The sequence below is a fragment of the Scyliorhinus canicula genome, chromosome 10 (assembly GCF_902713615.1).
Source record: "Scyliorhinus canicula chromosome 10, sScyCan1.1, whole genome shotgun sequence".
Taxonomy (NCBI): Eukaryota; Metazoa; Chordata; class Chondrichthyes; order Carcharhiniformes; family Scyliorhinidae; genus Scyliorhinus; species Scyliorhinus canicula.
This window is the reverse complement of record NC_052155.1, coordinates 179,981,159-180,006,213: the sequence shown is the minus strand read 5'-3', so window position 1 is coordinate 180,006,213 and position 25,055 is coordinate 179,981,159. Positions and strand designations below refer to the sequence as shown.

Sequence of the window (25,055 nt, the reverse complement as noted above, 5' to 3'; positions counted from 1 at the left end):
ATGTCCAAAACGAAGGGTCACAAATACAAGACAGCCACTGATTAACGAACAACAATGAGTTTAGGAGAAGCATCTTTACCCAGAGGGCAGTGAGAATGTGGAGTGCGCTGCCAGATGTTGAAGCGAATCGGGTAGGTATATTTTAATGGAAGCCAGATAGATACACGAAGGAGAAAGGAGTTAAAGAGATGCTGATTAGTGTGGGATGGAAGAAGTTTTGTGTGGGACAGGAACATAGGCAGAGACCTCTTGGGCTGAATGGCCTATTTCTGTGCTGTGACGGCTGTCTACGTAACGATGAAGAAACAGTTCTGACCACTTTCATGTAATGAATGCTTTGGAAATAATGGAGAGTTCGCAGTCTGGACGGGAGATTCTGTGCCACGTTAAGCAACAACAACTTGCATTTGCATAGTATCTTCAACATGGTTATCAAACAAAATGTGACACCGGGCACATCAGGAGACATTAGGACGGATGATGAAATTAGGACGGACGATGTATGTTTTAAAGACGACCTTGAGGAGGAGAGAGCGGTAGGAAAGGTTTAGGGAGGGAATTCAAGAGCTGAGGGTCAAGGCAGCAGAAGGCATGGCCACCATTGGTGGAGCAGTGAGAGTCGGCCAGATTGGAGGAGGGCGGAGGAGGTTCTGGAAATGGGGAGGGGCAAGACCATTGAAAAATTGAAGAATTTGTGTCAGTATGTCATTCCTGTAGAAAATGAGATTTTCTGAATCAGTGGGGAGCTGGAGGAAAACATGAAAAGTGTGTCGGCGTCAGTCTCGGAACAATACCTGAAGATGGCAGTGTGGTTTGTACCAATGTTGCTTTTGAGTTTACCCTCCCTTGCTCACGGTGAGTTGCAGGATTTGCCGAATTACAGGTTGCCTCTTGTTTAATCAAAAGAAAACAGGATTAACATTTCAAATCCAATGGGACTTCTTTGGAACCGGAGAGAGAGACAGAAATGCGATGGGTTTTACGCTGTTGAAAAAACGAGGAGCAGGCGGAGCAAAATAGGAGGTCAGGGATTTGTCGGAGGGCAGGAGAGATTAAATGACAAAGATGTCATGGAACACAAGACCAAGGGAAGTGGCAATGATAGCTTAAAGACGGGTCCAGAGTAGGTTTTGATAGCGGAAGAAAGGTCAGTTCTGTCCATAAGCAAGGTAGCCGAATCTGTTAATAGCAGAGAAAGAGGTCAGCACTGTCTGGAACCAGAAACGTGAGAAGAAGATAGTGAATAACAATTGGCCAGGGCAGGGGACAAAATGGAAGACCGAGTTCATGGCGTGAAGTTGTCGAACTCTGTCGAATCCAGAAGGCTATAACGTGCCTGATCAGGAAATGAGGCGTTGTTCCTCTTGTTTGCCTGACGCTGATCTTCGCGTATCATCGTGTCAATCCTGCTGCTCTCACTTATTTAATTTTATCTTTCCCCACATCCCTGGCTGGGATCTTTATTATGTCACCATGGTATTTTAGTTTTCTCCTGGGTTGACTCATGCTGCCATTTGGGATAAGGATCAAATTTTATCCCTGATTTTAAAGCAGGGGAAACTCTCCACTGGTTGAAGTCGTACCTGGCACAAAGGAAGATGGTTGTCGTGGTTGGAGGTCAATCATCTCAGTCCCAGGACTTCCGTGCGGAGGTTGATCAGGGTCGTGTCTGCGGCCCAATCATCTTCAGCTGTTCCATAAATGGCTTTCCCTCCAAAAGTAGGTCAGAGGTGGGGTTTTTGCAGATCATTGCACAATGTTCAGTTCCATTCACTCCTCTTCAGATAGTGAAGCATGCACAGAGCAAAAGCACGCAATATTCAGGCTCTGGCTTATAAATGGCAAGTTCCACCACAGACGTGCCAGGCAATCGTGAACAAGAGAGAATCAAAATGCCTCACTGTGCCATTCAACAACATGACCATTGCTCAGAGTCCCCAACAATATTTATATTCGTACAGATTTATATTTGTGTGGATTTATATTGACCAGAAACTGAACTGGAACAACCATATAAATACAGTGGAGGCTGGGAATTCTGCAGAACTTAACTCACCTCCTGACTCCAAAAGCATGTCTGCCATCTACAAGGACAAGTCAGGAGTGTGATGGAATACTTTCCATTTGCCTGGATGAGTGCAGCTCCAGCACACTAGAGAAGCTTTTTAAAAAAAATAAATTTAGAGTACCCAATTATAATTTTTTCCAATGGGCAATTTAGCGCGGCCAATCCACCTACCCTGCGCATCTTTTGGGTTGTGGGGGCGAAATCCACGCAGACACGGGGAGAATGTGCAAACTCCACACGGACAGTGACCCAGTGCTGGGATTCGAATCCGGGACCTCAGCACCGTAGGCACCAATGCTGACCACTGTGCCACCATGCTACCCTTACACTCGAGAAGCTCGATGCTATACAGGACAATGCATCCCGCTTCATTGGCTCCTCCATCCACCGCCTTCAACATTCACTCCCTCCACCATCGACACACAGTGGCAACTGTGCTACTTGATTGCTTTGCAATGACTCATCCAGTGACAGCACCTTCCAAATCTGTGACCTCTGCCACCTAGAACGCCAAGGGCAGCAGAGACATGGGAACATCACCACCTGCAAGTTCCCCTCCAAGCCACACACCATCCTGACTTGGAATTCTGTCGGCGTCTTCCACTGTTGCTGGGTCAAAATCCTGGTACTCTTTTCCTAACAGTGCGTTGGGTGTAGCCACACCGCATGGAGTGCAAAGGTTCACCACCACCTTCTCAAAGATAATTAGAGAAGGGCAGTAAATGCTCGACTTACCAGGGACACGTGGATCAGTCAAAAAAGAATCCTGAAGTCATTCAGTTAACTTTTGACCCTTATACACCTCCACTTCCCCACGGGTTGTATGGAGCTTTGCTAGTGTTCATTCTAAGAGGGTGAAGATGGATGCATGAAGAAGAGCAAGATCCTTGACTTGTGGCAGGCGGGCAAGGGAAGCAAGCGATCGCACTTCATTAACATGGCTTCAGGCTGGTCACCGGTGAACTCACAGGGAAGTAAGTAATAAAGCAGGAACCCGTCAAACGTTGGAGGACACTGCAAGGAAAAGCTAACCGTAGAAATACAGCTGGCGTGAAACTATTTTTAGATTGGGTTTACCTCATCAATCAAAAGTAATACAGAATAAATCACAGAAGACTCTCTACTTTGTTACAAACCCAATGATTTTCATGGGAATTATAATTTGCTTTATCCTGAGGAGGGTGGGGGCAGGGTGACCATTAAACTGTTCCTATTCAAGCGAGCACCAAGGGGGGAGAGGGCACAATTTCAAAATAATTGGCGAAAGGAGTAAAAATTCTGAGAGGAATTTTTTTTTCATCCAGAGGGTGATTGGAACCTGGAACGAAATTCCTGAAAAGGTGGTGGTGGCAGGTTCCATCGAGGAGTTCCAAAGGGAATTGGATTGCTATCTGAAAAGAAAGAATGTGCAAGGTTACGGGAATAAAACCGGGGAGTGGGACTAGGTAGAATGCTCTTTCAGAGAGCCGGTGCACATGGTGGCACGGTGGTTAGCACTGCGGCCTCAGGGTGCCGGGGACATGGGTTCAATTCCGGCCTTGGGTGACTGTCTGTATGGAGTTTGCACGTTCTCCCCATGTCTGCGTGAGTTTCCTCCGGGTGCTCCGGTTTCTTCCCGCAGTCCAGGTTAGGTGGATTGGCCATGATCAATGCGGGGGAACGGATCTGGGTGGAGTGCCCTTTTGGAGGATCGGTACCGACTCTATGGGCTGAATGGCCCTCTTCTACACTGTGGGGATCTATGGCGTCTATGAGCCTCAATCGGCCGAATGGCCTCCTTCTGCTCTGAAGATTCTGTGATATAAATGTTATGATTTCTAAATGTTGTTGATACAGCAACTGTTCATTTATCTCCTGACTAATAACTGGCATAAATGTTTACTAAAAAATGATTTCATATATTAGTGATCGCAGTATTTTATCTCGGTCAATGAGAACAGTGAAAAGAACATTTCTGTCCTGCAGGAATCTTTACTTGTCATCCACATATTTAAAGTGATGGGTCATAGGTAAAAATATAATCTATCGTCTCAACGTAGGTGATGTCAATTAATATTTTGTTCACTTGAAATGTAGATGAGAGAGAATATTTTAACGTTTGGTGCGTTACGGGGATGGGGCAGGGGAGTGGGTCTGAATGGGCTGCTCTTTGAGAGGGTTGGCGCAGACTCGATGGGCCGAGTGGCCTACTCCTGCACTGTAGGGATTCGATGGTATATAACAGTAACGCCCAGAGCAGCACCTACTGCAGTGAGATAGTCTTGCCCATGTTGATGAGCTGCCCTAAGACCTTTTGCTAATTGGCTGACGGAAATGGTGGTAAAGTGAAATAAAATTGGGACCTGCAGCCAGAGACCCCACACCGCGTTTGTTTGCTTTTCTTAACTTGCGTGGCTCAGTTGGTCGCGACCTCGCCTCTGAGTCGCTAGGTTCCAGGTTCCAAGTCCCACACCAGGGCTTCAGCATACAAATCAAGGCTGGCACTCCCTGTGCCGTACTGAAGGTGTGCCGCACTGCCGAAGGTACCATCTTTCGGATGGAGCCTTGTAAACCAAGTTTGTCCTCGTAGCTGGATATAAAAAATAAACCCCGTGGCACTACTTGGAAGAAGAGCTACTTGGTTACCCCGCCCGTGCCCTGGCTATACTTAACCCCCTAATCAACATCACAACAGCAGATTATCTGGTCACCATCGCATTGCTGTCTGTGGGAGCTTCCTGTGAGCAAATTGGCTGCTGCCTTTCCTACATACAGCAGTCTTCAAATGCATCTCATTGACTGCAAAGTGCTTTGCGATGTCTGGTGGTCGTGTGAGGTGTTTATAAGTGGAACCCATCGGTCACAAGTGAGCAGAACTCCTGAATGTTTCCTTGAAATGCGGTAAAAGCAGTGATCAGTAATATTTCTCGACGCCTCCGTCATTTCTCAAACCAGCATAGCTGTCCAATTTAATTAGTGTTATTAAAGGGAATTAGGATTTGAACGGAGGAGTGGAACTCTTCACAACGCAGAGCAACATTTACATTTGAGGTAACTTTTTTTTTTGTTCTCCAATTTAGAAACCTCTTTCCGTGTGGGGACTCAATGGTTTGCATCATTGACGATCGCGAAGACGTTTGGAAGTTTGCACCGAATCTAATAGCGGTGAAAAAATACATCTACTTTCAAGGCACCGGGGATATCAACGCCCCACCAGGATCGAGGGAGGCTCAGATGAAGAAAAGGGGTAAGTGCTAATCCACCCGGGAAAGACTGTGACGTGCCGCACCTTGCATAGCGATCATTTAGAGATGGCGTCAATTGAGTTCTTGAACCGGCAGTCATGACGGTACACCTTTTTTACTGATTGAGCCTCTGCCCCTTTGCTTTCTATTGCAATGAGGCCTAAGTCAGCAGTCAGAGAATGGAACCAAACCTGTTTTTGGACCATCTGTAGGTTTGGCCTGCTAACATGCCAATAGGATCAGCTGTAAAATGGGACCTCAGTAAGTCAACATTTATGTCGCAAGTTTGAGTAAAGTCAGTGACTTTTCTTCGTTACGTTAACGCCTGACTTCACTTTTGAGGCACTTTTTTCAAACACAACAAAAACGTCCCTGTTGAAATTATCCCGAGAAGCTTGTTGTCTTTATTTTAACATTATTGCACTGGTTCTGGTGTTCCAGAGCCAACCTGGGAAAGACAATTGAGCAAGCGATGTCTGATGGATGGTTGTTGGTTGGGAATTGTGGGACAGGTTAGAAATCAACCTGTGCTCCGCCAAAATCAAATTCACACGGTTCATGTATGCATCTGTGGGTGACCGCAGTTTTAATCTGTCCCGTCTCCTTTTCGCAAGCTTGTTCACCGATTGCAGGATATTTTTCCTGGCGCTTGTGGACGTGCCTCACCACTGTCCCTTAAAGAACCTGAGCTGGTACATCTGGTTGAAGTGTGCAAAATGAAAAGGAAGAAAGATTAAAACCTTCTCAAGGGCAATTAGGGACGGGCAATGAATGCAGGCCATGTCAACGACGCCCGCATCCGGTGAATTTAAGAGGTTGTACCACTTTTCTTGTTGGTGATCTGCAGTGCAAACGGAATGCACATCTGTGAGGGGTGATGTCCTGTGATCTGGTGAAAGAACATCTGGAATACCGTGTGCAGTTTTGATCTCCTTATTTAAGGAACGATTTACCCGGTGCAGCGAAGGTTCACTAAATTGTTCTCTGGGGTTGTCCTATGATGAAGGGCTGAGTAAAATTGGCTCTGTATTCCCTGGAGTTCAGAAGAATGAGCAGAGATTTCCTTGAAACAGATCAGATTCTGAAGGGGCTTTATAAGGTGGATGCTGAGATTGTTCGCTGGTCGGGCAATTTGAAGTCTTCAGATAAGGGGGGGGGGGGGGGGGGGGGGGCGATGATTTAGGACTGGGGTGAGGAGAAATTTCTTCGCTCAAAGGATTGTGAACCTTTCGAATTCTCTATCCCAGTGCATTGCGGATGCCCCCTTGTTAATACATTTAAGGCTGGGGATAGATAGATTCTTGGCGTCTCAGGGAATCGAGGGATTTGGGGAGCAGCCAGGAACGTGGAGTTCAAGCACCAGGTCAGCTACGATTGTATGAATGGTGGAGCAGGCTCGATAGGCCGAATGGTCTGCTCCTATTTCTTCTGTGCTTACAAAAGTGAACTACTCCTCGGTGCCAGTGTAACTCACTCCGAGTCGCAGGAAGGAAGGTCGCAAGAGAATAAAAGGGGCCACTCTGGAAGTAGAGAACAACCAATGCTCGAGGCACACATCTGCCTGGGAAATCTGTAGCACTGTCGGAATGCACAGCCTGGCACGATACTAGGTGGAGGCAACCTTGACGGAGAACGTTTGCACGAGACGAGATTTTGATTTCACGGTGAGTGGGCTGAAGTGTTCTTTACACTTCAGCAGGTGTTTGGTCACTGCGGGAAATGCTCCAGGAGCACTGGACTTGTGAAGGAAAGGGCAGTTGTAATAAACAGTGGCAAGTTGGAGTCAGGTTATCAGCAGTGGAAATATGAATATAGGTGATTGAGGCTTAGCAGGGAACCATTGACAGAGCCGGACTCTGCACAAAGATCTCTGCACCGTATGCCCCTATTGTGAGGGGGCATGTGCCTTGGAATTACGCATTGAACTTCGTTCGAGGCACCACTGGAGACTCCTGCAGTAATTGTAAACGTGCTGATTGCAGGCATATCGTGGTTACGGGTAACAATCACCTCAGTCGGGGCAACAACTTCAGCCCACTTGTCTCTGGGGAAGGGGTGGGAGGCTCTGGTGGTGGAAAGGGCTGGAGGAGAGGTCTCATCAGCCGTGCATATTTTGCCACTTGGACTCCTGAGCATGGTTTTGAGCTCTTCAACCCCAGAAAAGGAGATTTTTGTTTTTGTTTCATTGCTATGCACAGGCGTTATGTGTCTCCCAGACCAGCAGGCCAGTGCATGCTCCAATAAGGTGGTCACTTTAAGGCTTTCATCGGAACTTGGGGTGAATGCTGAACAGCACTAGGGAGAGTCAGGATGTCGCTTTGTGCGTTGGTCTGTGGTCAGCAGTGCCACTGAGACAGTGACTTTCATGCTACAGCAGCCTTGTCGAACCGCGGTGCCTTGAAACTGTGCTTTACGCGCGTTGGCTCAATCGGAACCATCTTTACACTGTAGATTTACCCTCTTCCATCCTTATTAATGCCACAGCTCCCAACATTTTCATGCCGTTGGCTGCACTGAGCGTGTGCCGGGCACCCAGAGTAAATACCTTTCCACCACTGCCATCGAATGCCCAAAGTAGAACTTCCCACACCCCTCACTCCACCTTTTATGGTTCGAAACTTTCAGCTCTATTGAGGACCTGTCTGCAAACTGGATGGAGACTGAACCAACTCCCTTCACTTCAGTCTTACAGCTGGTGGAAGGAGGAAACCTTAATCGTCAGACACGTCCCATTGCTGCACTTGCCAATGAACAGAGATTTCTCCTGTCTGACATGGTTCTCTCGACTAAATGCAGTACCTCCCCCTGACCCTAACACAGAAACGGAACCGTTTATCTTTTTAAAATAAATTTAGAGTACCCAATTCATTTTTTCCCAATTAAGGGACAATTTTAACGTGGCCGATCCACCTAGCCTGCACATCTTTGGGTTGTGGGGGTGAGACCCACGCAGACACGGGGAGAATGTGCAAACTCCACACGGACAGTGACCCGGGGCTGAGATTGAACCCGGGTCCTCAGCGCCGTGAGGCATGCCTCACCTAGTATCTCAGAAGAGGCTGTTTAGCACAGGGCTAATTCGCTGGCTTTGAAAGCAGACCAAGGCCGGCCAGCAGCACGGGTTCAATTCCCGTAACAGCCTCCCGGAACAGGCGTCGGAATGTGGCGACTTGGGGCTTTTCACAGTAAATGAAGGCTTCATTTGAAGCCTACTCGTGACAATAAGCGATTTTCATTTCATTTTAATTTCATTTCATTGGAAATCTTTGTTCACAGCCTTGCAGCTTCATTGTGGAATAAATGTCATGCACCAATTGTTTTTTCCCCCCTCAACCTTGCTCAGATCTTTAACACTGACTTCTGTTACAGCTAAGCAGAGACTGGTGAAATTATACCACTTAGCACGTGAGGAATGTTGAACAGAATCCTGCAGTCTGCCTATTGTATTGACAAATGTGTCAGAAGAGAGTGGAGTAAATAGTGAGAATGTGGAGGACAAACAAATGTCTCAAGCTGTGCCAAATTGTCCATTATTCCTTCTCTGTTACTGAAGTGCTATATTTAATAATGTAACATCAAATTTGAATTCCTCATTTTGTGCGAGTGGTTTTGAGTGGGAGACGGGCCTGCTGTGTTAAGTCTGTCACAATGGAAGTGTGATGTAGATTAGGTTGCAAACCATCAGGATCAAGGATTCCCTCAGCGCTGAATCTGAATTCCAGCGTTTTCTTCCCGGAGGGGACATTGTGTGCCGCCTTGCGCCCTGGGGAGGCGGTGGCGGAGTGGACTGGCATTCCAGAGGCCCAGATTGAAGCTTTGGGGTCCTGGGGTTCGAATCCCACTTAAGGCAGATTGTGAAATTTGAATTCATGTAAAAATCTGGACTTAAAAGTCTAATGATGACTTGCATGTGACTCCAGACCCACAGCAATCTTAACTACCCTCTCAAATGGCCCAGCAAAGCCACTCAAAAGGGAAAGGCAATTGGGGGATGGACAACAAAATGTTGGCCCAGCCCGTGACGCCCACATCCATTGAAATAATTTTTTTAATGTGCAGCAGGTAAAGGGTGAGACAAAAGCTGAACTTTTCAAAATGCAAGAAAGCGGGACAGCTTTATCTTTTGCTGAAGAAAGCATTTTGGTGCACCCGCCGCATTGTGATGCAGGGTTCCCAAGCTTTACACCCAGTCATCCTCCTCCTGGGATGTCGCAGTTACCCTGTGATGGTCTTGAATGGGGGTGTAGACCTTTAATGCAGGAAGGAACGATTGGGAGGGCAGGTCAGCCTAGTTGAAATGCATTCATTTCTTCGCGTTTAATATTGCTGTTTGAGGATTGCAGGTAGGTTGGCTGGTTGCCGGGCAGATATTCTGCTGTGGTTCTTTGCAGTTGTGTGTATTTGTTCAACCTTGAACCTTGGGAAGATGCCCTTTCTCTCGGTTAACATACACATGCCGCTCTTTGGAACAGCTACCTGTTGAGGGTATGTGAGGAACATGTTGGCTTCACCGGCACCAATTCCCCAAACTTTCCATTATTTTGCACGACCAGTGTCTTGACGCGATCTATTTAGCCGCCCCTTTGTTTTCTCACATTAGCAGCATTTTGACTATTTTCTCAAATAATGCTTACTTGACCCACTGATCAGCCAGACATCTTCACAACCTCCTTTGTTAATGAAGGGGTGTAGAGGTGGAAGAAACAATTTATTTTTAAGGTCTCTAATCAGAGAGGATTACAATATCCTTGTGAGTCTCTGATGGAAAGGAGCGATGGGATGTTTTCTTGTTCAATTTTGAAGACTTCCAGACGTATTTTGGTAAATTCAGGGAGATCGTGTTGCCAACTTTGTGTGGGACCAGTTCAACTGCTGACTAAGAGAAAGAGCGGAATGGAGCAAGGCTGTGCCATCTTCAAAAATGTCCATTGACATGTAAATTGAGCATCGCACCTGTGGCCCCTTGTCATCGCTGCTCCGTTTCTATGGTTGCCTTTCCCCTTTAGTCACTGGTGAAGAACAGAAATGTTGGGAATCAGATTGGTAACTCCCTCCCTAACTGCACTGTGGCTGTACCTGCCCCACATGGACTGCAGCGGCTCGAATACGTGGCTCACCACCACCTTCTCGGGAGCAATTGGGGATGGGAAATAAGTGATGGCCGAGCCAATTAAGACCGCTTCCCCTGAATGAATCAAAAAAGACAATTATGTGCAAAATAACCAAAATGGAAATTAAAGGCGAATACAGGAAGCAATTGACTTGACTCTTAGATTGTTAACTTGATGGACAGGTCAGGCATGGTGTTAAGAATTTTGGATCAAGGCAGGTAGGTGGAGTTGACATGGAGATCAGCAAAGCCCCTAGTCGCCACATTCCGGTGCCTGTTTGGGTACACTGAGTGAGAATTCGGAATGTCCAATTCACCTAACACGCACGTCTTTCAGGACTTATGGGAGGAAACCGGAGCGCCCGGAGAAAACCCATGTAGGCACGGGAAGAACGTGCAGTCTCAATGATCTCGGAATATAAACATCAGAGCTTTAGTCATGTAGTTTGACATGGTTAAAGGTGAAGGTTTTGACCATAGCTTGTCTGAACTTATTGCATTCATGACAGCCACAGAAGGAAGCCATGCTCACATTCTGCACAACATTCCAGTCAGTCTTATCCCCGTGCTCTATCCCAATAACTCTGCGGGTTTTTTTCCCTCTAGCGCCCATACAGTTTCCTTTCACAATCAAAGCAAACGAAAGCAAAACACTGCGGATGCTGGAAACCTGAACGAAAGACCGGAAATGCTGGATAAACTCAGCAGGTCTGGCAGCAACACTGGAGAGAGAAGCAGAGTTAACATTTCGAGTTCAAACATGGTACCAACTCGAAACGCTAACTCTGTTCTCTCTCCACCGATGCTGCCAGACCTGTTGAGTTTACCCAGCAGTCTCTGTTTACATTTCTTTTGAAATTGTCCATCAATTCCTCTTCCTCTGCCTTCATAATGTGGAGATGCTGGCGTTGGACTAGGGTGGGCACAGTAAGAGTCTTACAACACCAGGTTAAAGTCCAACAGGTTTGTTTCGATGTAGAAACTTAATGGCAGTGCCTATATGCGCAATCTTCTGCCCTGGGCTTGCAAAATCCTACCAACTGTCCTGGCTTAAGACAATTCACACCTCTTTAACCTGGGATTACTCTCCAGTCCCTCCATCTGGACCTGTAAAAACTTAATTATCTACAAAGACTCTCATTTAAAGAATCGTCTTGCATCATTATTTGTCTATATGTGTTTCTGGAACCCACCTCTTCATTCACCTGAGGAAGGAGCTGTGCTGCGAAAGCTATTGATTCGAAACAAACCTGTTGGACGTTTATCTGGTGTTGTAAGGTTTCTTACTCCGCCTTCATAGGCAGCAAGTTCCAGGTCATTATATTTTGCTGTATAAATAAAGTTCTTCCTACATCCTCCCATTGCATCTCCCACCCCTAAACCTGAAATCTGTGTCCCTTTGTCTCTGTACCATCAGCTAATGGGAACTTGAGTAACCTAGTTTATTGAAAATGCCTGTAGGTAGACCTTAAATCCTTTAGTGCGCGGCAGGAAAATCGTCATGGTTTCGACTGAAAACGAGTAATTCTGTTTTCTTTTTAAATCTGTTCTTCAGTAAACCATTCGTCAAAGCCCGCAGAGGAGGCGGAACAGCCAGCGTCCACTTCCACCGACAGTGCCGGCGCAATCGACAGATGTGGCGAAGTGTCCGAGGCAAAGGAACAGAGTAATGGCCTTGGGGAGTGTTCGAAGAAGCAAAACGGCAGCACTGGCGTTCTAAGTGAGGAAGCTTCGAAATGTGCTGAATCTTTAAAATGCGGCCCCAACACGAAGGATTCACAGGACACAGCAAATGAGAGGAAACCTTTATGCGATGCCACGGTTTCTCACACTAAAACTGCTATTGCTGACACTCCTGTCAAAGTGGGCGAGTCAGAACACTCGCTGGAGGGCGTTGTCACGGCGACGGAAAGTAGCTCGGAACCTCGCAGCAGGGAAGCGGAAAGCCAGTTGGCCCAGGCTGGCGGCGAGCTCGATTTTGACTTGTCGAGCGACAGCGACAGCGAGCCGCAGGAGGGAAAGAGGGACACCGCCTCGCCCTCGCCTACCTCGAGCTTAGACGCCGAGAAGGAGCCCAGGGGCTTGCCCGGGAAGAAGTCAAGGAAACAAAGGAAAGCAGGACCCGGGCAGGCGGAAGCAAAGCTTAACCACTCGGACAAGGGGAAGGAAAAGGCGGGGGACTTACCGGAGTCCGAGTCGCAGGATAAATGCCCCGACCAGGCACCCGAGGGGGATGACGATCAGGACTCGCTCGGCGATGTCGGGAACGGGTGCGCAGATAAGAAGGAGGCGGAAACCGAGTCTCAAAATAGCGAACAGTCGGGAGTGACAATGGGCGAGTCCCTGGACCAGAGCATGGACGTGGAAGAGGAGGATCCAGATGAGGACGACCATCTGATGTACCTGGAAACCATTCTGGTCCATGTCCACACCGAGTATTTTGCCCAGTATGAGAAATACCTTAAAAAGGAGAGAGATGTGCCTGATCTGAAACAGATCGTTCCGGAGCTGAAGAGCAAGGCGCTCCAAGGCACAATAATAATATTCAGTGGACTCTACCCCACAAACTACCCAATAGAAAAGACGAGAGAGTGGTACCATGCCACAGCACTTGGAGCCAAGGTGAAGAAAACCTTATGTTTAAATCCCAAAGACCCCTCCAGGACAACTCACTTAATTGCAGCTCGACCTGGTAAGTACATTCACATCCGTGCGGCTGTGCTTTGTTTGTCGGGCAAATGGAGAATTATCCCGTTAAATATACGTACTGGGTTGGCTTGTCCGTTTTAGTCGTATAACACGAGGTAATGGATTGCTTGTTGTTTTCATCCACTGTGCCACATTGGGTCACACAAATGGGGCTGTCCCTTCATAACCTGCCGCATGGCCGCAAATAAGAGATATTGGTTTCATTTTGTTTTGTTTTTTTAGATTGTCGGTCTGTGTGCCGCAAATTACGCCCATTTACTCCAAAGACAGAATCCGTCCTGGCCACCATTTCATTGGTTAAAATTAGAAAACGGGCAACAGCGACTTGCCTTTACGTGGCGCCTTTAACGTCCCAAAGCGCTCCGCGCGCAATTGGTATTGGGTCAGAGGAAGTGTGGCAGGTGACTGGGCTGGGAATCTGGTTTTGAAGGATGGAGAGATTAGAGGAAGGGTTTAGGGAGAGAATTGCAGAGCCCAAGGGAAAAGGCAGTTTAAAACACAGCCATCAAAGATGGAGTGGTAAGAATGGATGACGCACGAGCGGTTGGAGTTGGAGGAGATTACTGAGCTAGTGACAGGGCTGCTGGGTGGAAAGGAGAGTCGGGGCCATCGAAGGATTTAAACAGCCGGAGGAGAACTTTGATACAGCGGGGTTGGTTGACTGGAAACTAAAGTGAGTCACTGCGCACCAGGCAGTCGATCAGCTGGCCTCGGTGTGAGTTAGGATGCAGGTGGCAGCTTTTGAGATGAGCTTGGGTTTTCAAGTTATTGGAACTTGGGAAGTCAGTGAGGGGAGCACTGGAAAGGTCAAGATCGGGAGGTACCCAAAGCATGGAAGGAGGGTTTCAGTAACAAATGGGCCGAAGAGGCAGGAGCGAAGACGGATGGAAGACTGAAAGTGTTGCGGATTGAAAGTGTCGCAGGTAACTTGAGGAAGGTTTCCCCCTAGGAACAGATGAGGGTGTTGTGAGGGGGCGGGGAGGTTCGAAGGGCAGGGGACATAAGAAATAGCGATACCGTTGTCTTTGAATTTGGGAAGAGGGAGGTCATGTGAAATAGCAAGATTGAGGAGCTGACCGTGGGTATGAATGGAAGGAGAGATCGACTGAGCACAGGAAAGCAATGAGCATGGAAGGAGAGAGCGGGAGTGACAAAGTTAGACGTGCTTTTTCCTTTGGAGGCGGTTACATTTTACAGTTACAGTTGATAATAGAAGCGCCAATACTTCCTTGCAATAATGGATCACATAGAACTGCTCATGGCAATTGATCTGAGGCAGTGGAGGAAAATAAGCCTTTGATCTGGAAACATGTTTTTGAAAACAAAATGTATATATTACTAAAATGTCTTTGAGTTGATCCATGTACAATCAGACCTGATGGCCTACTGGACGTCCCTATTTGAAATTGCAGTGCCACCAGGGCTCGAAATCGCCTCTGGGTCTTCATTGCCGGCAAGTCTCGTGAGATTGCTGCAGTTCCAAAATGCCTCCAGTATTGTGCAGAGTGAGCGGAGGTAAGACGCAGAGAACCAATAACGGGGGTCTTTCTACTCTTTGCCCCCCCTCCTCCCCTCCCCCTCCCGACTTATACTGGCACCAATCCTAACATTCCTCAGCCCCGGGGAGAATGCTTTCTATTGACATTTTTAATTTGCAACAAAATAAAAATGTGCGTTCAGAGTGGAGGAATGTCATGATTCAGGCACATCATTGCGATTACATCATCTGCCTCCATTTAATGGATGGTCACTTGTTTTTTTTTTGTACATATAGAATATGTTGCACCGTATTTTGTTCCAGTTCTAAAAAACAACTATGCTATTGGTGTTCCAGCAATATGACTTACGGACCTTTGGCACTTTGAAAAAACAGGCCATGCAAAACTCTTTAAAAACTGGGGCTCACAAGCCTTAAGATGATTCTAAAATGAGCAGCAATCATCAATGTTGCACAGCATGGAATGATACAGGATAGTTAAGTAGAAGAGTGAAAGGCAGAAGAAGCATCCGAGTACGAATCTTTATCTTCCCACTCTCCCTCTCTCTTTCTCTTCTTTTATTCCTCTTCTCCTTTGTGCCTCTCTCTGATGTTTGTCTTTGAGTTGTGAGTGAGACCAGAACTAGGGCCTATCAATACAAGATCATCGGGAATATATCCAATGGGGGAGTTCAGGAGAGGCGGCTTTACCCTGAGAGTGGTGAGGATGTGTAACTCTCCACCAAAAGGCGTAGTCGAGACCACGTAGTTGAGGAGATGCGAGATAAGAGAGTTAGGGAGAAATGATGGGAAGAAGCTTGGACGGAGCTTGAATGTTGGTATATGATCAAATGTTTTTTCTCTCTGTGCGGTTAGGCCTTTGGAAGGCAAGCAAAGAGAGACCCAGTGTTGATGATTCAAGATGGGTTGAAGCAGCACGTTGAGACCATTCGAGATGAGGAGAATGGGGTTCTGGGCAGATGGTTTTCAGTGCTGCCCTCTGTTGTGTACTAAAATCATAATTATCCATGAAGGTCCGCCTTCTCAAACCTTGCCCCTCACCTGAAAGGGGCAAGCAGCCTATGGTCACCTGGGACTATGGTGATTTTTACTTGACTCAAGATCCATTTTCAATCGCTGCGGGTGATTGATTTGTTGTGTCACAAGAATCAGACCCACTGCTGACAAAGATTGGGCAGAACTTCTGAGTAATGAAAATTTCTCTTTACTTGGCAATATTTTCTCAATGAACTGGTTTCTTGAAAATTTTCAAAGAACGTTAATAAGCTGAGCACCTGTCAAAACCCACAGATTTAGACAACATGAGAACAGATATATAGCAGAAGGCCGTACCTTTGGCACAGACATGATTTTAAGAGGTAAGGTAAGTAAAATCGCCCAATTCCCAGATGACCAGAGGCTGCTTTGCCTTTTCAGGGGGAGAGCTGATTGGTGGTGGTTTAACCTGGGGATACCTGTGGGGCTGTTGGCAGACCCAAACTTTTGTGCAAAGTTGGGAAAGGCGATTGAGGATTAGGTGGGGCTTAATAGGAATGGGGAGGTTTCGTCGTCAGTGGTGTGGGAAACGTTGAAGGCAGTAGTAAGGCGTGAGACCGCCTTGTTTATGGCTCGAGTGGACGGGGGGCCAGAGAGCAGCGGCTGGTAGAGGAAATTTGGACATGGATAGAAAGTATGTGGAGGATCCTACTCCCAATTTTCTGGCGAGGAGAAAGGAATTACAGGCAAGGTTTGACCTTCTGTTCACAGGAAAGGTGATTCGGCAGCTGAGGCGGGAGAAGGGGGCTGCGTACGAGTATGGGGAGAAGGCCAGCCGCGTGCTGGCGGGCCAGCTCCGCCTGCGGACGGCTGTGAGAGAGATTATTCAGGTTCGGGATGGGACAGGGGAGTTGGTGGTGGCACCGGAGCAGGTGAACAAGGCATTCTCGGAGATTTATGAAAGGTTGCATAGGTTGGTGCCTCTGAAGGGCGAGTCAGAAATGGGGGAGTTTTTTGGGGCAGTTGGAGTGTCCTAAATTAGGAGAGAAGGAGACGGCAGGGTCGGAAAGCTAGTGGGGATGAAAGAGCTGTCGATGGCGATAGGGAAGATGCAGCAGGTAAGGTACCGGGGCTGGGTGGATAAGCTGGAGCAGCTGTTGGTGGAGATGTTTGAGAATGTGGTGACAAAGGGAACCCTGCCAGAGCCGATGGGCCAGGCACCCATTTCATTGCTGCTAAAAAAGGATAAGGACCCAGTGGAGTGTGGGTCGTATAGGCCAATATCGCTGTTAAATGTGGATGCCAAACCTTTTGCTCAGGTGCTGACACTCAGGTTGGAAGAGTGCTTCCCGAGGGTGATTGGTGAGGATCAGATGGGGTTCGTAAAGGGCAGACAGTTGTCGTCGAACTTACGGCGTCTGTTGAATGTGGCATCTGTTGAATGTGGTGTTTTCTCTGGCAGAAGGGAGGGAACTGGAAGTGGTGGATACGGAGAAGGCATTCGTTTATGTGGAGTGGAGCTATTTGTTTGCACTGTTGGAGAGATTTGAGATTGGGCTCAAGTTTGTGGTGTGGGTTAAATTGCTGTATAAGGAACAGAAGGCGTGTGTGCGCTATCGATGACCCCTTCCATCACTCTGCTGGTGGCCGAGGGTAGACTGATGGGACAGTAATTGGCCGGAATGGATTTGCCCTGTTTTTTTTTGTGGTCTTGACATCTTTAGTTGCTTCAGGTTCTTTAGCATATTCGAGTATTATATTCAGGGCCTTTTGTTTACTTTCAGAGTAACTAAAGGTTAACCTATAGGTTGGAAGTCCAAAATCCGGGAAAATCGGAAATCTGGCCGTTTCGATCTGAGGCTGCAGGATTTGGGACATTGTTTTTTTCCCGTACTCAAAACTGTTATCAAACCAATATATGCCAGCTGGCTGCAGTCCTCCCTAAGAAAGACACTGATAATAAATCTTTATTGTCACAAGGACGGCACGGTAGCACAGTGGTGCGCACTGTTGCTTCACAGCTCCAGGGTCCCAGGTTCGATTCCCGGCTTGGGTGACTGTGCGGAGTCTGCACGTTCTCCCCGTGTCTGCGTGGGTTTCCTCCGGCTGCTCCGGTTTCCTCCCACTAGTCCAAAGCTGTGCAGGTTGGGTGGATTGGCCGTGATAAATTAGTTGTCCAAAAAGGTTAAATTATGTTACTGGGTTGCGGAGACAAGGGTGGAGGTGTGGGCTTGTAAGATGCTCTTTCCAAGGGCTGGTGCAGACTTGAAGTTACTGTGCAGCCCAATTAGCTGCCTCTGTTGAATGGTCACCGAGTGGAGTTTCAAATATATTTCAGAAGTCCTGTGGCAAAAGTGTTTAATTCACTGCTTATTTATGTGCTTTTGTTTGGAGCATTGAGGCATTTTTAAGTAATGAGTGTAACCCTCCCATTTTGAGAAGCATTGACACTGTTGCCCAGTCCCGTACGCGAAGGCTCATTTATAATACGCCTTCAGATAAATCATTGGGTTGGAGCTGACACTAATGATAAATCAGCTTTGGTATGATGTGCAGGAACTTGTCTCGAATAATGAAAAAGTTGGCTTTTTTCCCCCCAGCTGTGGTTCTTTGTGTCGAGAGCTGTTGGCTGAATTAGAACATGGGTTTCTTACTGATCGATGTGTGACGTTGAGTAATTGCGTGTGAATTTTTATTTAGGACAGGACTGCAGAGAAGTGTGATGCAAAGCCTCGCATTAAATAGCTTCCAGCGCCGGGATAACAATGTTAAGCTTTGAAGGATCAAATGATTCTTCCTTGCTTAATGCTATCTGAGCACAGAGTACGACTGGAGAAGGTAGGAAAGTACCAGAATCGAAACAACTGCATTCCAACTGGCCAGTCCCGTGGGCAGCACGGTAGCATTTGGGCAGCACGGCAGTACAACTGGATAGCACTGTGGCTTCACCGCGCCAGGGTCCCAGGTTCGATTCCCCGCTGGGGAATCCACTGTCCGTGTGGAGTCTGCACGTTCTCCCCGTGTCTGCGTGGGTTTTCTCCCACAGTCCAAAGGCGTACAGGTTAGGTGGATTGGCCATGATAGGTTGTCCTTGGTTACCAAAAAGGTTAGGAGGGGTTACTGGGTTACGGGGAAGTGAGGGCTTAAGTAGGTTGGTGCAGACTCGATGGGCCGAATGGCCTCCTTCTGCACTGTATGTTCTAAAAGGGGCTGGTTTAGCTCACTGAGCTAAATCGCTGGCTTTTAAAGCAGATCAAGCAGGCCAGCAGCACGGTTAGATTCCCGTACCAGCCTCCCCGGACAGGCGCCGGAATGTGGCGACTAGGGGCTTTTCACAGTAACTTCATTGAAGCCTACTCGTGACAATAAGCGATTTTCATTTTTCAAAAGCTAATAGTCTCTCGGCGCAGGTTCTCCCGACCAATTCCCGGGATGGCAAGGAGAATTTGACGAGACTGGGCCTGTATTTTCTATAAGTTAGAAGAATGAGAGGCAGTCTCATTGAAGTGTACAAAATGTTTACAGAGCTCGACAGGTTAGGTGTAGGAAGGGTGTTTCCCCTGGCTGGGGGAGTCTAGAACCGGGGACCCAATCTCAGAATCTGGAGCCGATCACTTAGGACTGAGCTGAGGAAGGGTTTCTTCACGCGGGGGAGTAGTGAATATTTGCTATTCTCTACCCCAGGAGCTGCTGTGGCGATTCGCTCATTTAGCAAGTCCCACAAAACAAAGTTGTTGATTTTAAAATCTGTGATGGATAGATTTTTGTCAAGCAAAGATATTAAGCGATACGGGCCAAAGGCAGATATATGAAGTTAGGCCACAGATCAGCCATGATCTCATAAAATGGCAGGACAGGCTCGAGGGGCTGAATGGCTTACTTCTGTTCCTGTGTATGTTCACGGCAGAGATTTCTAGATAGTAATGTGGTCAAGTGATATGGGGATAGTGTAGGAAAGTTGCGTTGAGGTAGATTTGGATTTGTTTATTGTCACGTGTACCGAGGGACAGACAAACGTATTTTTCTGCGGGCATCTCAAACAGATCATTTAGTGCATGAAAAGAAAATACATAATGGGGCAACACACGGTACACATTGCAAATACATAGACACCGGCATCAGGTGAAGCATACAGTGGTGGAGTACTAATCAGGTCAGTCCATAAGAGGGTCGTTTAGGAGTCTGGTAACAGCGGGGAAGAATCTGTTTGTGCGTGTTCTCAGACTTTTGTGTCTCCTGCCTGATGGTGGGAGGCATCTTTGACTATGCTGCCCGCTTTCCCCAGGCAGCGGGAGGTGTAGATGGAGTCAATGGATGGAAGGCAGGTTTTTGTGATGGACTGGGCGATGTTCACGACTCTGAATGTTTTTGCGGTCCTGGGCCGAGCAGTTGCCATACCAGGCTGTGATGCAGTCGGATAGGATGCTTTCTGTGGTGCACCTGTAAAAATTGGTAAAGGTCAATGTGAACATGCTGAATTTCCTTAGTTTCTTGAGGAAGTATAGGCGCTGTTGTGATGATCCACCATGATCTAGTTGAATGATGGAGCAGGCTCGAGGGGCGACCCCTGCTGTTACGTGCTTATTTGTGCACTCTGCTAAGTATGTGTCCAATTGTTCCTTTGGTTTGTTTGCATTATACACAATTATGCTTTTGGTCTTAGTATGTTGTTTGCCAGTACCCTAGAGAGTTCTATCCTGTGTTGTCTTGGATACTACTGCTTAAGCGATTTACGTTTGCACTCGTTTTTATTTTCCTTCTCAAGTCCCATTACCTGCTCGTTGAAAGAGCTATCCGATTAATCTCATTAGCCCATTCTTTCTCGATATAGTTTTCCTTTTTAAATGCGTGTTCAATTCTCCTTTGAATGTTACGATTGAAACTGCTTTACCAACCTTTCAGGCCGTGGGTTCGTGGAAGCCGCATAAAAATAATTCTCTTGTTATCTCCCTCCTGCTTCTTTTGTAAATTATTTTAAACCCGGCTCTCCCGAGGGTAGGAATGGTTTCTACTTGTTTGCTGTCTTAAAAACGCCTCATAATTTTGAACACTTCTGTTGAGTCTTTCCTGAACCTTCTCTGCTCGAAGGAGAACAACTTCAGCACCTCTGGTCTCTCCGTGTAACTGAAGCCCCTCTTCCCTGGTTCAGTGCTGGCAAGTTCCCTCTGCAACCCCTGTCCGAGTCCTTGACCTTCTTCCCAAAATGTGGTGCTCAGGGTTGAACATAGCACCCTGGCTGATGCCTAATGTTATGGCTAGGGTGTACAAAACTACAAAGTATATCATGGTTCCCGTAACAGCCTCCCCGAACAGGGGCTTTTCACAGTAACTTCATTGAAGCCTACTCGTGACAATAAGCGATTTTCATTTCATTTCATTTCATGGAGTTCACCTGACCCACAATTGTTTCGTGATTTTGGTTATGAGGAGCATAAGGACATAACCTTTCAGGTGTTATTCAACAGAGACCTTAAGCACTTTAAATAAAAAACAAAGTTTATTCTACGAATTCAGTTAATATTTCTATAAACACACACAGTAAGCATTTTTATCAACTCCAAACATAAATACTCCACACAGCTACAGTTCTCGCTCTAAATATATATAATATATATATATATATATATATACAACCCATAATAACTTCCCTTTCAACTGTTTCAATTTGATGACAGCATCTAGTAAACCAGAAAAAACCCTTTTAACAAAACAGTAGGTTTGAATTCTTTACAGAAAACAGTTATCACTTTTAAATTATCAAGTGATCTGGACACCATTTAACATGCAGAGAGAGAGAAGAGAAACCTTCTTTGTCTGAATCCAGGTTCCAACAGTGTAAACCTAAAGTAAAACTCAGAGCCACAGCCAGCTCCCAGCTCAAAACGAAAGTAAAACCCAGGGCCACAGCCCAGCTCCACCCAGACAATTACATCACTGAAGCCATGCGATAATACAAAACAGTTCTTAAAGGGACACTCACATGACACTAACCAGTTTGTAAAGGTTTGGCTTAACCTCCTCTGCTTTAGTCCTTTGTGGTGAGAAGCCAAAGGTAGGTAGCGAATGCTTTACCGCTGAGGGCTGTGAAGGCTGGGCCATTAGGAGTGTTTGAGGCTGAGATAAGCAGGTTTTTAATTAGTAAGGGAATCCAGGACGATGGGGATAAGGCGGGAAACTAGAGTTGAGGATTATCATATCAAATCAGTCATGATCTCATTGAATAACCGAGCAGACCCGATGGGCTGAATGGCCTACATCTGCTCTTAACATCTTATGATCCCATAAGTTTTCTTTTTCAGCAGCTTTGTCAACATGCCTTGACCCGCTGCAACTGGTGACAATGTGTATACATCCATCACCAAGGCTCTCTGTTTCTGGAATCCCTTTATCATCGTGCCATTTAGTATTCGGACGACATGGTAGCACAGTGGTTAGCACTGTTGCTTCACACCTCCAGGGTCCCAGGTTCGATTCCTGGCTTGGGTCACTGTCTGTGCAGAGTCTGCACGTTCTCCCCGTGTCTGCGTGGGTTTCCTCCGGGTGCTCCGGTTTCCTCCCACAAGTCCTGAAAGATGTGCTGTCAGGTGAATTGGACATTCTGAATTCTCCCTCTGTGTACCCGAGCAGGTGCCGGAATGTGGCGACTAGGGGCTTTTCACAGTAACTTAATGGCCGTGTTAATTTAAGCCTGCTTGTGACACTAATAAAGATTATTATTGTTTATTGTACATGACTGCAGACTCACAACCTACCCTCTGAAATGCTCTAGCAAGCCACTCAATCCAAGGGCAATTAGGGGTGGGCAACAAATGCTGGCCTTGCCAGTGACATCCACATCCCATGAAATAATAAAATTTCATGCTATCCTGGATCATTTTGTTGTGTGTCGATGCGTTTAAATGTATCGCAATTTCCAGTTTTAACATTATCCATTTCCCTCAAGCATTGATGGGCCTATGTAGGCTGATGAGTGGGCCTCCTTTATCTCAGTGGGCAGCAAGATTGAAATTTGGCTTGTTCACTCACCTCGACCCCATCAATAAGGTTTAATACATGCGGAATATTTAATGACGAGGTATAGAAAATGTTTAATCATCAACTTCAAATGGTAAAAACATAAAAAATCTTTCCACTTTGGGCAGCATGGGTGCTCCGGTTTCCTCCCACAGTCCAAAGATGTGCAGATTAGGTGGATTGGCCATGATAAATTGCCCTTAGTGTCCAAAATTGCCCTTCATGTTGGGTGGGGTTACTGGGTTATGGGGATAGTGTGGAGGTGTTGACCTTGGGTAGGGTGCTCTTTCCAAGAGCCGGTGCAGACTCGATGGGCCGAATGGCCTCCTGCACTGTAAATTCTATGAAATCACCACCCTGTCCCCATAACCCAGTAACCCCACCCAACACTAAAGGCAATTTTGGACTAAGGGCAATTTATCATGGCCAATCCACCGAACCTGCACATCTTTGGACTGTGGGAGGAAACCGGAGCACCCGGGGGAAACCCACGCACACACGGGGAGAAAGTGCAGACTCCGCACAGACAGTGACCCAAGCCGGGAATCGAACCTGGGACCTTGGAGCTGTGAAGCAATTGTGCTAACCACTATGCTACCGTGCTGCCATATCTATGACACAAGTCAGTGGTGTGAGCATTCAGCACATCACTTTGCTTGCCTTCACTTTACGTGCAAATCACTTCCGTCAGACCAATAACTACTCAGATGGAAATCGGCAGAATGTGGCAACTCTCAATGTTGGCAACAGTCAACAAAATGTCTTGTGGACCGCACTCAAAACCAAGAGGGGCCACTTGTGGCTCCCGGGCTGCAGGTACGGGAGGCGGTGGCATAATGGTATTGTTGCTGGACTAGTAATTCAGAGACCCAGGATAATGATCTGGGTTCAGATCTCACCACGGCAGATGATGGAATTTAAACTCGATAAAATATCTGGAATTAAAAGTCTAATGATGACCATGAAACCATTGTCAATTGTCGGAAAAACCCATCTGGTTCACTAATGTCCTTTAGGGAAGGAAATTTGCCATTCGTACCTGGTCTGGCGTGCATGTGACTCCAGACCCACAGCAATGTGGTTGACTCTTAATGTAGTATATCTGGACTCCCAGAAGACATTTGATTAGATGCCAAACAAAAGGTTAATACACAAGGAAAGATCACCTGGGATTGGGATGATTTATTAGCTTGGATAGAAGACTGACTAAACGACTATGGAAGGCAGAGAGTCGGGATAAATGGGTCTTTTTCTGGTTCAAAAGACATGGGGTGCCACAGGGTTCGATCCGCGGGGCCCCAACTATTTACAGTATAAATTATTGACTTGAATGGAGGGATAAAATGTACAAGAGCCAAATTTGCGGATGACACTAAAATAGGTGGGATAAAAAGTTGCAATGAGGAAATAAGTTTACAAATGCATGTAGATAGGTTAGATAAATGGGCCAAAATTTGGCAGTTGGAGTTTAATGTGCATAAGTGTGAGGTCATCCATTTGGTCAGAAAAATTGCAAGGCAACTTATTATTGAAACGGAATGAAACTTCAGAGTGCTTCGATGTAGAGGGGTCTGGGCGCATGAGTCACAGAAAAATAGCATGCAGGTACAGCAGGTAATAAGGAATAAGGTAATAAGGAATAAGGTAATGCCTTTATAGCTCAAGGCATAGAGCGACGATAGCACAATGGTTAGCACTGTTGCTTCACAGCGCCAGGGTCCCAGGTTCGATTCCCGCCAGGTCACTGTCTGTGCGGAGTCTGTCTGCACGTTCTCCCCGTGTCTGCGTGGGTTTCCTCCGGCTGCTCCGGTTTCCTCCCATAAGTCGCGAAAGACGTGCTTGTGAGGTAATTTGGACATTCTGAATTCTCCCTCCATGTACCCGAGCAGGCGCCGGAATGTGGCCACGAGGGGCTTTTCACCGTAACTTCATTGCAGTGTTAATGTAAGCCTACTTGTGACAATAAAGATTATTATTATATAAAGATATAATAATCTTTATTGTCATAAGTAGGGAAGTGTTGCTGAAACTGTCCAAGGAATTGGTGAGGCCGCACCTGGAATACAGTTTTCGTCCCCTTGCTCGAAGAGGGATGTAGTTGCATTAGAGGCAGTTCATTCGATTGATTCCAGAGAAGAGAGATTGAACAGTTTAGGCCCATACTCGCTCAAGTTGAGAAGCTGGTGCTTCCTCTTGTGGGACAATCTAGAACGAGAAGTCACGGTTTTAGGAAAAGGGTTAGCAGATTTAAAACAGAGATTAGGAAAAATTGCTTCTCTCAAAGGGTCGTGAATCTGTGGAATTCACAACCCAGAGTGTGGTGGATGCTGGGGCACTTGAGTAGCTCTAAGGAGGAGACAGACAGATTTTTAATCAGTAATGGGTTGAAGGGTTATGGAGAGCGGGCAGGAAAGTGGAGTTGAGGCTGAGATGAGATCAGCCATGATCGTATTGAAT

At 46.8% G+C, this 25,055-nt stretch overlaps 1 protein-coding gene across 1 annotated transcript in view; it reads left to right on the top strand.

Moving 5' to 3' along the window:
- The window catches only part of ctdp1 (CTD (carboxy-terminal domain, RNA polymerase II, polypeptide A) phosphatase, subunit 1), a 288,341-nt gene that overhangs the window by 59,497 nt on the left and 203,789 nt on the right, over window positions 1-25,055 (top strand). Inside the window, 2 exon segments of the mRNA XM_038810246.1 lie at window positions 5,128-5,294; window positions 11,958-13,094. Coding sequence (XP_038666174.1) covers window positions 5,128-5,294; window positions 11,958-13,094 — 1,304 coding nt within the window.